The following is a 15,636-nucleotide window of genomic DNA, read 5'->3' on the forward strand; positions in this document are numbered from 1 at the left end:
ATATTTTCAAGGCAACAAAAGAGATCCATTATTGGTAGGATCTGAAGATGGCAAGATTCTCCTGAACGGTACAGACGGTATCAACACTGGCTCGAGAGAGCACTATTGAATTATTCAATCAGAACTCCACAACAGAGATACACAGTGGGGAGAACTAGCATGCCATCAAAAGAGAACTTTTGATGATGATTCAACACTCAATAGGAAAGGATAACTCTGCCTAGGAGAGCAGCTCCTAGGAAGCAGAGTCTGTGGTGAATGACTTGCCTCCTCACTTACCAGAGCCTGTCAACCCTCTGTAAGGCCCAGCTCAGGATTGTGATAGAATACTTTCTATTTGCCTTATCACTGCAACTCCAGTAAAGTTCAATATTCAACATTCACTGTTCAGCGAAAAGTAGCCTACTTGATTAGTACCCGTCCATTACCTTATCTTCGCTCCCTCTCACACAGACAACTGAAGATACTACACCCAATATAAGATTCATTATGATAACTCACCAAAGCTCCTTTGTCAACATCTCTGAAATTCCCAACTTCTATCACTTGGAAGGATCGGGCTAACAAGTGCGTAGAAACATCACCACCTACAAGTTCCACTTCAATCCATGTACTATGCTGACGTGGAACTATATTGCCACATTTTCTTCATTGCTGAGCCAAAGCTAGAGCCCTTGGCTTAACACATCTGGTGTATCCACATCGCATGGCCATGCACCAGTTCAAAAATGGCTCACTACCTTCTCAAGGATGTTTAAGGATGGGCAACAAGCTACATTGCAATCTGTGTTTTGCTTATAAAAGGAAAACAATAAGTTTAACAAACTCCTGAAGATTGTTTGGCTAGAAAATGCTGGATTTATCCCCGCTGTAAGCTTTTGCTGCCTTGAAGTGGGTGTGAAAACAGGTGTCCAAGAACTTAACTTGCGTTTCTTTTCTCTTTCAGTGATTTTCAGAAATTTAAAATAGCTGATTACGGATATATTAACCTCAAAAATGCTATCATGCAATTTTGTAAAAGTATTATTCAGAATAAGCTTATCACCGACCTTTCATTGAATATGAAGAAGTGTATGGGTGGTGATTTGGTTTGGGTACTTAGTTTGCAAAGATTCTAGTTTTAATGCTGTGCTATATTTGCAAATATTAATCATAATGTCTCAAGTTGGGCCTTACCATAACATAAACCATAAAATAATTGGTTCGTTCTTTTGTAAACTTTTTTTGCATGATTTCAAAATATGCTGAAAATATCTGCAATGTGGCTCATGTTTGTTAATTCCTCCCTCTTTCTTGGCTTGGATGTACAATGCACAGGCAATAATCCAAGACGTGCCTGCAGTAGGGAGAGTGAAACTGGGTAGTGAAACATTTCACCAAGCAATCCTGGCAAATTGCTTGTCTCTTTTGTAAAGAAATAACGTGTGATGTCATAGCAAAACTAGTCAGCATTACAAATGAAAGATCAAACTTGGATACAAAGGGATTTTCCTTTTTATGAAAGAATATGATTTGTTTTAAAGTCACTCATTATATATTTGAGCATATCTCCTAAACAACCAGGAACATTGTCAAATCCTGATACTTAAATCTTTGCAAGGTTTAATCTTTTTTAACATATTTGGACAAAAATGAAATATTCACATAAAATGCATGGTTAGTATTAGCTGTCTACATATGTTACCTTTTAATAAATATGTGCTTTTAAACATTCGCTTTCTAGATAATTTTAAACTTTCCTTTTAATTCTGAGATTAAAATTTTAGTTTTGGTTAATTTTTTATTTTTGGTCAGCATAAACGGTTAATTCATCCATACCTGGTGATTTATATACCTTCACGGAAATCAGCCAGTCTGGTAGTTATCTTCTCATAATGTTTATTTTATCTAATATTTCACACTCCTCTTTAACTTGAATGTCTGCATTCCTCTCCTTTGTGAAGACAGGCAAAATGTTCATTTAGACTCTATCCATATCCTTTGCATCAATGTACAGGTAGTTCTGGGATAATGTACGTTTCAAAAGCATGATTTCGCTATAATGTCGCTGAAGAATTAGCGAATGATGTTTTCGAGAATGCTTACCTCTGTTGGCAATAGCATGAGTCCAGCTTTGTTCTGTGCATGTGCCAATGTCCATGCCATTCTGCGCATGCATAGCATTGGTTTGCCGATGCTCCAGTGACTGTGACAAAGTCTCTAAGTTCTGCACGTGTGCTGGTCTTTGGTACATGCACAGCAACGCACAATGTCGGCTGACAACAGAATAGTGTTAAATGCGCTGTCAATTTTTTTGTTTTTGTTTTGTGAACAAATATGGTTTAAACCTTCATGCAGACTGCTGTACTTTGCGTTAGACTTTTGGGTGATTTTTGAGTGATCATGAGTGACTTTTTTTTTGATCTGTTCCCTAACCCCACTTTTCCCATAGGCCCTATTATTTCTATTAAGCGATTTTCTATTAAGCGGAAGGCAACTATGTTGTTATAGGAGAACTACCTGTTACCTTTCCGCAATCATCATCTTGATTTTAATGCAGTGATGAAACATCTTTCCTGAATTTTCTGACTGATGTTTTATGCTTTCCAAATTCCCTTTTTCACTTCATCTCTGTAATTCCTGTACTTCTCTAAGAATCCTAATGGATTGCTAGAAATATAAAAGAAACGCAGGAAATATTGAAGTGACTGGGCAGGTCTGACAACACCTGTGAAGGGAAAGAATTAATAGTTTTGAAGAACAATCCTACCAGACTCAAAATGAAGACGTTGTACTGGACTTGAAACATTAACTCTCTCTCCACAGATATTGCCAGACCCGAGTTTCTCTAGCATTGTGTTTGTTCCTAAAGTATTACTTCTCATGAGATTACCGTAAGTTCTATATTTCTGTTTTATCTTATCCTGCATGCTTCTGGATAACCAAGGAACTCTGAAGGCATGTCTATATTGTACCCATAGAATCTTGCTTTTGAATCTCTCCCACTGATATTTCTTCAGTTGGCTGTATCCTGTCTATTTTGTAAAGTTTACCTTCTCTCACTTGGGAATTTTTCCTCCTATTCTACGTTATCCTTTTCCATAATGATGCTAAATCTAACCATATTATGGTCACTATCTCCAAAATGATCACCCACTGCTACTGCATCCAACAGCTCAGTTTAATTTCCTAAGGCTAAGTCTAGAATTGCATCCCCTTTCATTAGCTTGATACATGTTGGGTTTTGAAATTATCCTAAAAAGCCACAAAGTTAAAGGTAGTTAGTGATTGGCAATAAAAGCAGTGCCAGCCTGTGACACCCATATCACTGAATGCAGTCCAAAATTTTTTCACTCTGTGTCAATACTACTGTTGATATCCCAGTTGATATTTAGTTAATTGAATCCCTGAAATATTGTTGCCTGATTATTTTTGAGTTCAGAAATTTACCTGCACTGTTTCTCCTCTAAATCTCTCCCACCACTCAGGAGCTCTCGTGCGTGCCTGCCAGGGTAGCTGCCTGTCATTTGATGCTTCATCTAATGTATTATCCGTTTGCACAGCTGTGATTAATTCTTTGACCAATAGTGCTATAACTCAACTTTTTTTTATTCACCTATTTATCTTTGTTAAAATCTCTATATCCAGCAATGTTGAACTGTTATCCTTGTCTCTCTCAGAGCTAAGTTTCTGTTACAGCAAAGATATAATTCTGCCATATAAATATCTTGCCCGCAGCTCTTAACCTCATTCACCTTACTCCTCATGTTTTAATATTGAACTTTAAATACTGTCCATTTTCAGTGCTACACATTTTTAAATCTCTGCTTCCTCTGTCTTTCAGTCACTTGTTAAGATTCCTATTTCCCAGTTTAATTGCTTTCCCAACAGCATTAGTAAATCTCCCTGCAAAGATATCCAGTCCTGCTCAGTGCAGGTCATTCAAATTCTCCTAGAACCAGTCCCAGTGCTTTTGAAATTTGATCCCATGTACCTGCACCAGCTTTCTAACCACATGTTCATTGCTCAATTTTCTGATTTGTATGCTCACTAGCATGTGACTCCCATAAGCCTATGTGACTCCAGACCCACAGGAATCTGCTTAGCTCTTCATTGCCTTTTGAAATTACTGACAAGCTACTTAGGTTAAAGTTGGTTAGTGATGGCCAATAAATGCAAGCCAAGCCAGTGACACCCATATCTCATGAATGAAAAGTAAGAGCAATGAAGAATTGGAAGCATTATCACTTCCAAACCTTTCATCATTCTTACCTGTGTATTTATTCAGTGTTCATTCATTGTTGCTTAGTCCTGAAAGCCAATAGTTGTGATGAAGTTATTTATCCTTCATGTTGTGGTCAACCTGATATCTTTATTTTGGTTTTGAATGCTGGAAAAGTTTATATCTAGTAATGAATGTAAGCAAAATGAAGTTCTGTCTAATATTCAACCATTCCATTCTATGAATATGAAATAATGAGTTTATTTATGCAAAAGTAATTAAAATTGGCACAACAGGGTGCAAAGTGATTGATGTGTACAGAAAGTGTATACACTTATAAACAAAGAACTGTGGATGCTGGAAATCAGAAACAGAAAAGGAAATTGCTGGAAAAATTTAGCAGGTCTGGTAGCGTCTGTGGAAAGAGAGCAGGGTTAATTATTCTGATCCAGTAATTCTTTCCAGAACACTTTTACTAACTTATGAACTTGCCACACTTTTTTTTTAAACTGACAATTCAGCTGAACTTGCAGTGGAGTAAAGTCCTTTCAAGAGTAAAGCCATCTTTTGGCAAGAACTGTCAACAATAGAAATACAGTAAATCCTGAAATTTATTTTTAGCTCACTTCACCACTCTTGCTGTCAACCCTCTTGTCTTTACCTTCATATCTTCCTAAATTTGTTACTTACCAATCTTTCTGGCCATCTTTTTATGATCTAGTTTCATTATTTGTTCATTTTCTGGCTCTTTTTGTGGTTATGTGCGTGAAAGTAACTAGTAAAATGTAGAATAGTGTGTGCAACAATATAGGAGGCTACATTTAAAACAAAATCAGTGCAATGAAAGCTATGCAAGCCCACAATGTGGAGATTGATCCAAGCCCAGCAAGTTAGGTCCTACATGAAGAAGACTATGGCATGATACGGTAAAAGTATGTTATTCTTAGTGAACAAAACAGCACTATGTGATCCTTCACATTTTAACAACTTGCATAAATACTGAGATGGTTGAAAAGCAAGAGACCAAAATAGGTGTCAGGTCTTTGAGAGTGGCAGGATGAGATTTATATTTCCATTCCTGCCAATCTCATGAAGGTCACACTCTTTCCAGGGACTTGGCTCACTGGTTAGTATGTTAATATGCTTCTGTGACATACAAATGATTTTGTTTGATATTTTAAGACTTACTGACCAGCAGTTGCTCTGCATCCAGGTAGCAGTTTATGTGAAGAGGAGTCCATAGAGTAATTTTTCTTCATTTCAATAGGATTGAGAAGTAGTATAGTTTTCATCGGTGTAGCACTGCATCCATCTCCACAATAAATGACATCCACAAATGGTTTGGTTAAAGAGTGCACGTAATTATTGCAGATATTGATATAACTCATTATCTATTTTAATGAAAAGTGCAGTAATTCCTATTTGCATGTTATTTATAATATAATAGCAAGATTTTAATTTTGAAGTTGAGTAAATACCTAACTGAGATCAATGTAAATTGTAATAGCTTTTTGCTAGAGGTATCTTTTTAAAATGGCTGTGCTTGTTGATATTACAGTTGTAGAGGACTTTCTCACTGCACGTGCATTTGCAGAGCCTGTGATAACACAGGCAGATATCTGCATCAGAGATGGCACAGGTGAAGCTCAACCCGAGAGTAATACTGTTTTCTCTACGTCCTGATTGTTGCCGCACTCCAGCTACATGCAGCTCCATTTATGACCCCATTCTGATTTTCTCACAATTCTGCTCACCATACAGCTCTCTTGAACTGTTGCAGCATTCTTCATGATCTAGAAAGTGGCGAGAAGGTGAAGAGTCAGGAGTGGGATGGCAAGTGAGGAAGGTGGTGAGAGTTTGGAGCATAGCAACAAGTGGGAGACAGCAAGTTGTCAGGAATATGTTGGGAAATTGGTTACAGTGGGTCAGTGAATGAGCAGCAACACATCAATGGTGAGTATTTAATGGATGGTGCTCACAAAATGATGATACCAATAGTGGGAAGAACTGTGCATTTGCTGGCAAATTGTGTGGATGTCGACTTCCTGTTCCAGTTGGTGTTAGATGCAGTACCTCCAAATTAATGAGGTATTGGCTTTGATTGGCAAAGGTTACCAATTATTAATTCTTCTTGAGAAACTGATCATAGACTTTGTGAATTTGCTTCATACAATTGCCCAAATAATTTAATTCAATATGATGGACTGATGAGCTACTTCAAAGGATAATTAAAAATTAAAGGCCGAAGTGATGTACAGGTCAGTCTATGAATAGATAGTAGATTTCCTTCCCAAAGAGCATTGGTAAATCAGTTGTTGTTAGTGACACATTATTTTTTTGTTATCCTGAAAAAAATTAATTGTAAGTCTGTGCAAGTATTTTAGTTCAAATTTTCTGGGCCTGGTTCCTGGCATTTAACTGTGACCTTTCTGCAAGTTACACTTTTATCAGATGTGTTTGGTCTTTTATGTTGTTTGAGTGAGTAGTTTAGAAATCAGAACATTGCAAATATAATCAGTAACATTCACAAAGCTAGGGCAGTGGACAGTTTGACTTGGCAAAAATCCTCCGGCTTTCTTCCTCCTGATTATTGTCTAATGGCTGCTGCTAGACTGCATGTGTGGAAATATTGGGTCAAGATAGCATTTGGAAAAGCTACTTTGCCTTAATTGATAAGTTTGCAAGTACTTGAAATTCACAGGGAAGAGCTCTACTTAAATAAAGTACAGGAAGGTGCTTGGTGTCTGTGAACTAGTTATATTATGTCAGCATTTGGTGGGATTGCAGAGGTTGGGGTGTAAGTTGCCAATGGTTTTGTTTTCTTGTAAATTTATCTTTCTTGGTAACCCCAATAGCCTTCCATTCTCTTGAACTCATTAAAAGTTACAGTTCCAAACATACTTATGGTCCTGCGATGCCTCTCCAAAGTGGCTTTAACTCCAGTTCATTCCTGAACTTTGTTTCAGCAAGCTTTTAAATCATAAGGGGCATTGCAGCTTAGCCTATTTAATTTCTTGCAAAACATTGATATAGTCCATTTCTAGTGAGGGTAATAGATAGTTCAGGAACATTAGTTAACAGACAAGCTATTGTCTGTCGTAAGAACCATAACAATGTCTACTGAAACATTTTAATTCACCAGTCACTGCTCAGTTTAGCATTTGTGGGATGATGTGGCTCAGCTACTTGCTGGATGAATTCTGTGAACTACTGGGAGAGTGCAATTAGTATTTCAAAGAATACCTGCAAGAATAAGGAAAGCAAAATAGCACCATAAGGTTGGCAACAATGTTAGATGTTATTATTACTTCCTATATTATCAGGTTAACTCATAATGAAACACTTTAAAGCAAATTTAAGTCTTCGTTTAAAAGTTTCCATCTTGCACAATGTTTCTTTTGAATAGACTTCAATATGCTTTCTTTTCATCTCCTTTATTTTTACCAGTTGTCATGTGGGCATCGATGCAAAGCAATTTGCCATCCTGGTGACTGTCCACAAAGCTGCAACCAGAAAGTGAAGATGAAGTGCCCCTGTAAGCGGATTAAAAAGGTATCTTTTAATTATAATATATTGAGATTTTTGTACCTATAACATTTCCTTCTTTATACTTTGCCTAGATGCAAGTCCTTCAAGGTGCAATCCAAATATTTTAGTTACTTCACCCCATAACCTTGAAAATTTGCCACATCATCTTAATTAGTTTGAAAATAATGTGTAATTGTCAGAGTTGTATAAGGACGATCAGTTACTCCAAGAATAGAATCATGATTTATCTTTATTCTTAGATGACAGCTACAATGATAAACTGATACAAAAACAACAACATCTCTATTATTTTTTACTTATTCATACGATATGGAGGTATTCATTGGCAAAGCCAATATCTATTACCCATCCTAATTCAAAGAATCACACTTATTACAGTTTGTTAATAGGACAGTCGTCATATCATGTCTCTGTCGGACCTCTGAGCACTTCACTTAATGCTATTCTACTATCTCCTTCCGTAACCTGCACATTGTTATCTGAAGAGGAGCAGTCTAACTCCCTTTTGAATGCTTCTATTGAGACTGCCTGTACTACTCATAGACAGTGTATTCCAATGCTCAACATCTGCGTGTAATAGATGGTGATGAGTTGCCTTTTTGAGCCTTAACAGTCCACATAGTGAACTGTCAGGTAGAGACAGTTTTGCCATATTCTAACCATATGGTGTAGTTTTTTTGGTGCTTCCCAATGGAGATAAGTTTGAGTATTTAATTCCTTGTTGCTGCTTCACTTTATGCATTTTAAACGTGTTGTACAAGTCAGCCTCCATTTTTGGCAGCAAAGCTTCTGCGTTGATTATTTTATTGCAATCATAGTTAACAATTTACCTCTGCTTTAACTTTCTGCGCTCTACCCATATACTTTAATTTTGTTAATGTCCAAAAATCTAATGATCTCTGATTTTGAACACACTTAACAACTGAGCATCAATTACCGATTGTGGTAGAGAATTCCAGAGTTTTAGAACTCTGTGAATAAAGAAACCTATTTTCTCAGCCAGCCCTGAATGACTGATCCTGTATTCTGAACCTGTGCCTGTTAGCTTTAGATTCAACATCATGAGGAATCACCCTCCCAGTAACCATTTTGCCTAATCTCTTCAGATTTTATGTTCCAGAGATCTTATCTTTTCTTTGTTATGGACCAGGCCAGACCCCTTTGAAACATTTCAAGAAGGTAGCCCAGATCCTAACTTTTCTCGTTGTTTTAAGCAGGGGGCAAGTGGATATTCCAGGAGTGCTTCAGCTGGCCAAACCACTCTGTTTTAAACAAAACAATTTATTTACAGGTTACTGAATGAAACACAAGCAAAAGAGAGCTGAATTTAGAAAAACTCAACCTATCTGAAAACCCATATGACTCTGTTGTAACTTAATGGTGCTGTTCCAAATGTGTCATCCCCATAAATACCTCTTGGCAAAAAAAGGTAAAATCAAACACAGGTTCTCACATGAAGGATGTCAGAGAGAGAGTCAGCCAGAATATCTCTGTTGAATGAGGGAAACTGTTCCCCCAGTGTTCTTTGACCAATGACTTCAAACAGATTGCTTGCTAAAAGCTGAGCTGGGAGAACTGGCTATGCCTCTTGCATTTACAAGTGTTTTTAAAAGAAAACTTAAGAGCCTTAAGTAGATATTTCCAGACAAATCGGAACCTCTGCCTTTATGACGCCTCTTCTAAACAACCCAAGGGCAAAATAACCCTGCTAAAGGGGCAACATCACCACATATCCCCCTCTTTTTAAACATAAAATCAATATCCAAAGATGGCTTCATTTTAAAACCCCTTAATCTTACACTGTTAGTACACTACAACACAGATATACATTACATTGACTATAAACATGCAAGCGTGCACTATTACAGTCCATTTCAGTCTACTTACTCCTGCCATCAAACTTCTAAAATTTATCATCCAAGAATTGACAATGTATCGGCATTCAAGTTTTCTTGTCCTGCCACATGCACAGTTTTCAAATTGAATGGCTGTAACAACAAACTCTATCTAAGCAGGCTGGAATTTTTGTCATTAAATTTCAGCACAGACTTCAGTAGGTTATGATCAATGGATATGATTGATTGGGATACGTTACTGGTAACATAAACATTGAAATGTGGTTCCATCAACACCAAGCTCTAAGTCTCCTATTCAACTGTAAAATATTTCTGTTGACAAATGTTCAACTTCCTGGAAAAATATCGAATATTTCTATCTTCTTGTTGTCGTTCTGTAAGACCATAGCACCGACACCACATCACTTGCATCGATAGCCACTTTAAATGGCTTTGGGTAATTAGGTGCGGCTGACACAGGGGCAGTTGTTAACACAGCTTTCAGGCTGTCAAATGCCTTTTGACAGTCTGCTGTGCAATGAAGCTTCTTGCTTTTCTTTAGTAATTCAGTGAGTGGAGCAGCCATACTGCGAAAATGTGTTACAAATTTCTGATAAAATCCATGCAATTCCAGGAATCATAGTACTGCTCTTTTTGTTCATGGTATGAGAAACTCTCCAATTACCTTTTGTTTGTGCATTCCATGGGGCCATTTGTCCATGTCCAATAACATGGCCCACAAAGGTGACTTGGGCTTTGGCAAATTCACTTTTAGACAAGGTTACCACTAAGCCTGCCTCCTGAGGTTTGATTGAATAATTTTGACAAATGTTGGAAATGTTCCTCTAATGTGTGACTAAAAATCGCCAGGTCATTAATATAACCACACAATTGGGTAATCTGTAAATGACTTTGTTGTTTTGTCTTTGAAATGTGGCTGGAGCATTTTTCATGGAGGAGTTGAAAATTGTGGTGCTGGAAAAACACAGTAGGCCAGGCAGCATCAGGGGAGCAGGAGAATCGATGTTTCGGGCACAAGCCCTTCAGTAATGAGGCTGGTGTGCCAAGCAGCCTGAGATAAAGGGTAGGGGGGAGGGAATTTGGGGGAGGGCGCTGGGAGTACGATAGATGGAAGGAGGTGAGGGTGATACGGTGGAGAGGGGGTGGGGGCGGAGAGGTCGGGAAGAAGGTTGCAGGTAAGAGAGTGGTGCTGAATCCGGGGGTTGGGACTGAGATAAGGTGGAGGGAGGGGAAATGAGGAAGCTGGAGAAATCTACATTCATCCCATGTGGTTGGAGGGTTCCTAGGCAGAAGATGAGGTGCTCTTCCTCCAGGTGTCGTTGGTCAGGGTCTGGCGATGGAGGAGGCCAAGGACTTGCATGTCTTTGGCAGAATAGGAGGGGGAGTTAGTGTTTTTCATACCAAGCGTCATACCTTTACGTTAATACAGTTCATGTGACATTACGAAAAACAAAATAGTCATAGCTTCATAGAGATGTACAGGACAGAAACATACCCTATGGTCCAACTTGTCCATGCCAACCAGATATCTCAGCCTAATCTAGTTCCATTTGCCAGCATTTGGCCCATATCTCTCTAAACCCTTCATATTCATATACCCATCCAGATGTCTTTTAAATGTTGCAATTGTACCAGCCTCCACCACTTCCTCTGGCAGCTCATTCCAAACATGGACCACCCTTTGCGTGAAAATGTTGCCCCTTAAGTTCCTTTATATCTTTCCCTTCTTACCCTAGTGTCCTCAAGTTCTGGACTCCCAAACCCCAGGGGAAAGACTTTGTCTATTTATCCTATCCACGCCCCTCATGATTTTATAAACCTCTGAGTTCACCCTTCAGCCTCCGAAGCTCCAGGGAAAACAGCCCCAGCCTATTCAACCTCCTTTTATCTCTTAATATTGTAACCTCTTTGCCTACTGCTTCTGGCCTATGCTCGTTATCCTTTGTTGCACTCCCTGTACGGCAAGTGTTATGTCTTTATATTCTAAGAGTCTGGTGACCTTGAGCTAGGGTCCCTCCCTCTGGACCAGAATGTCCAGGATCAAGTCTTTTCTCCCCCAGCCATGTCAAAGCATATCGAAACAGATTGATTAAAATTACTATTCTGTGCGTTCTTCCTTGGGTAAGGAAATTGAAACTATTTACAGTACTGCAGATATGATCTCATGGCTCTATACAATTTTAGTAATTGTCTTTACCTTTGTGCTCCAATCACTTCGTAATAAAAGTAAACCTATCATTTGCTTTCTGAGTGCTCTATTCTGTATTTCTTTATATATTTTAAACAATCCTTAAAACCGAGCTGTATGATAAATCTTTTGATTACTTGAACTATTCTCATCATTTGGCTCCCAATCAAAAATGATTACATTGCCATGAAGCATATTTGGGTGTTGTATGTTAAAGATGCAATAGAAATTGAAGTTGGTGTTAAGGCTGCAAGGTTCCTGAAGTTTTGCAGTTTTGTGGGAAAGCTAAATTTGGTGACAGCAGAATTACCCCAGAATAGGAAAGTAATTGTTTTACCTTGACTGTAATGGGGAAGGAGGATATTTATCGAGTCAAGCCTGCTCTATTTCTTTTGAGGGCAATTTGCTCTTTGCAATTCTGTCTCTTTTTACCTGTGATCCTGAAATTTTTATCCATTTAATTGCGTATCTCTTTTGAAAACAATGAATGAAATTGCTTCCGACCTTCTCGGGCTGTACATTCTAGTTCGAGAGCGCTCACTGTATAACTTTTCTTTCCTCATGTTGCCATTGTTTTTTTTCCCCCAGTCACTCTGGACCCTTTTCCCAATGGGTGTATTTTTGCTGTATACATTCTCCAATTTTGAGCACCTCTGTCAAATCTCATGTTACCCTTTCCTTCTTTAAGGAGACAAATCCTAGATTCCTAAATATATCTTCGTAAGTAAGTTTTTTTTTAAATCCCTGGAGTGATTTTCTGCATTAAATTTCATTGGGCATGTCAGTCCATGCTGCTGGTCTGCCTGTGTCCTCTGAAGCCAATCAGTGCCCTCTTCACAATTTACAGTACTTGTAAATTCTGTGTCAACTGCAAATTTTGAAATTGTGCTCTGTTCACTAAACTCTAGCTAAGTAATACATGTCAACAACAACAGCAGTTGTACTGTTAATCTTTTGGGGATCCTCATGAAATAATTAATTTGTGTCTGAGAAAATAACAGGTAATTATCACTTTCCTCCTTATCACTCAGCCAGCTTTGTATCCATGTCGCCATGATACTTTTTTTATTCCAGGGACTTCAACTTTGCTGCCAAGCGTATGTGACATTTTATCAACAGACATTTTTTGGATGTCCTGAAATGCCAAATTAAACATATTGCTTTCATCAAATAAAAAAAACAAAGAACTGTGGATGCTGGACATCAGTCAGAAACAGAAATTGCTGGAAAAACCCAGCAGGATCATTGGATCCGAAATGTTAACTCTGCTTTCTCTCCACAAACGCTGCTGGACCTGCTGAGTTTTTTCAGCAGTCTGGGTTTTTGTTTCTGATTATTGCTTTCATCAACTGGGTCCACATTTCTTTCCAGCAAGTGCAAGTCAAAATACGATATCTTAGAACTTAAATCACTACAGACAAACTGACCCTGAACTTAATGCCAATCTGTAAATAAATACCAGGGTCTTTCTGACTCTTACTGTTCAATTTTTTTCTCCACGTTTGACAGATGGATTTTTTTTTCAACTACATGACTAAAAAATTCCTTTGGTCCAAAGAGCTGCCAGAAACTCCCAATTGAAGGCAACTAATGTCCAGTTATGCAAATATCGCTAGTATCTGGGAACCTGTGCCAGAACTTGGGACAGCTATTGCACAGGCTAATCGAGCATCAGTCTAACATACCCGTGCTCACAGAAACCTACCTCTTAACCAACTTCCCAAACTACTTCAGCACCATTTCCGAGTGTATCTTGCCACATCATAAAGACAGACTGATCAGAGATAGCACAGTGATAAAAGGGATATTGCGTGGAATGTATCAAATTGGCTGAAGATTCTGTGATGATGCGGATTCTAGATCTAGATTATCTCACAAGAGGAAACATTCTTTCCAAATACACCCTGTCAAGCACCATTAGAATTTTATGTATTTCAATCAAGTTGTTTCCAACCCTTGAAGCTTTGACAGATTATAAGTTTAGCATGTGAGCCTTTCCTCATAAGATAAACTGCCCGTTTCGGGTTTAAGTCTCAAACCTTCTCTGAACCATTTCCAATATGTTTGCATCTTTAAATGAGGAGGTCAATACTGTCTGCAGTACACCAGACGTGGTCTCACCATTACCCTCAATAATTGAAGCAGAATTTCCCCACTTTTCAAGTTCCCCTTGCAATAAGCTTTAATATTTTCATATTTTCCTAATTACTTGCTGTTGCTGCATACTAACATTTTCAAAAATTCATGCACCAGGGCATCCAGATCCCTCTGCATCTTCAAGCTCTATATTTTTCACCATTTGGATAATTCTTAAAAATTTATTTTTGTTCTTCCTGCCAAAATGCACAATTTTGCATTTTCCACAGTATAATGTATTTGCCAGGTCTTTACCTACCACTTAACCTATCAATATCACTTTTTAGCTTCCTTTTTTTCCATCTTTGCAACTTGTTTTCCTGCTTATCTCCGAGGGTTACAAAGTAGTTCTGAATTTCTTAGAACAAAAAACATGCTTAACTTACAAATTTAACGTGTGAAATGTAACATTAATTAATTATTAATTTTAAGCACATCTTCTAAGCCATAAAGTTTGTGAACTGATGCACTTGAAAGCTAATCCTTTTAAAATGTCAATATTTTCAAGCTTATCTTCAGGCTTCCCTTATCTAAGGAATAATAAAACAAGCCATGTTGTTTTATCTTCAAATAGTCATCTTTGTGGATGCGAATGTATAGCAAAGACCTATTTCAAACAAAGCTAAAGGAAGCATGTGTCTGCATGCAGTTTGTATATGTTTCAAAAATCATTTTTTACTGTATATGACTCTGCCTTTTTTTCATGTTTTGACAATTTTAACAAGGTGGGGTCAATGGAGTTTGTGGAAACTTTAGTACATAGACCCACAAGTGGAACATTATCTACTACTTTTGTTAAGGAGATGCATTACAATATGTTGCACAAGCCAGCAGTCTTTGAAAGGATGAAGAAGAAAATACAAGTGTTTTAATCAACCCATTCAGAAACTGCTGAACCTCTGAATCAGGTGGCATTTGAACCCAGGCCTCCTGGTTCAGAAGTAGGTTTCACGACCACTGTGAGAGCCCCTTTATTACACACTTAGATACTTTCTGTTCAGTGATGTTATTGCACACTTCCGCACCAGGTTAGACATAAACCTAGGCTTCCTGCCTCAGAGGTAGGGATGCAACCATTGTGCCAGAAGTGTCTCATGATAGTGCATTATGTTCGTGTTTTCTAATCAATCAATTTAGAGGTGTTATGACACACTCTGCAGCTGGTGCAACAAGGATTAGCTATTTTCTATTAATTTTAAACTCCAGAATGATGATAATTACACCTCTCCGAATGTAACCTGCAATGGAACATCATTGAAATAATTTTCTTTATCAAATTTTTGTTTAATGAACTGGTGTGAACAATTATATTAACTATACCCATTAAATGGGTGGTGTTTTAGCCAACGGTTTATCTAATCTCAAAAGATCAACTGTGTTATTCCGGCATGTATAGTATTTATGGTTTTAAATTCTCTCAACCTTCTTTGAAGAATTAATACCAAAGGCATTTTGTGTGTTCTGTAAAGGAAATACTGTGTTCAGTGGTGACTGAGGAGAAAGTCTTGGTGGAATGTGATGAAGTATGTCAGGAAATGAAACAAAAAGCATCTGAGGTAATGTCTCCTGTCTTGTTACTTTATACTCTCTTAGCTTTACTTAAGAGTGGATGCAAAGAACATGGTCTAAAATTGACTTTTGATATAAAGAAACCTTCTGTGCATTTTGCGTAAAAAGTACCTTGCATTCTGCAAATGTTTTTATGC

General features: G+C 37.9%; 1 protein-coding gene across 1 annotated transcript in view; it reads left to right on the forward strand.

Moving 5' to 3' along the window:
- Positions 1 to 15,636, forward strand: part of nfxl1 (nuclear transcription factor, X-box binding-like 1) — a 156,776-nt gene that overhangs the window by 126,372 nt on the left and 14,768 nt on the right. The window contains exons 19-20 of the mRNA XM_060830967.1: positions 7,649 to 7,753; positions 15,400 to 15,486. Of these exons, the coding sequence (XP_060686950.1) occupies positions 7,649 to 7,753; positions 15,400 to 15,486 (192 nt within the window). The remainder of the gene's footprint in view (positions 1 to 7,648; positions 7,754 to 15,399; positions 15,487 to 15,636) is intronic.

Source organism: Hemiscyllium ocellatum, chromosome 1 (genome assembly GCF_020745735.1).
Source record: "Hemiscyllium ocellatum isolate sHemOce1 chromosome 1, sHemOce1.pat.X.cur, whole genome shotgun sequence".
Lineage (NCBI taxonomy): Eukaryota > Metazoa > Chordata > Chondrichthyes > Orectolobiformes > Hemiscylliidae > Hemiscyllium > Hemiscyllium ocellatum.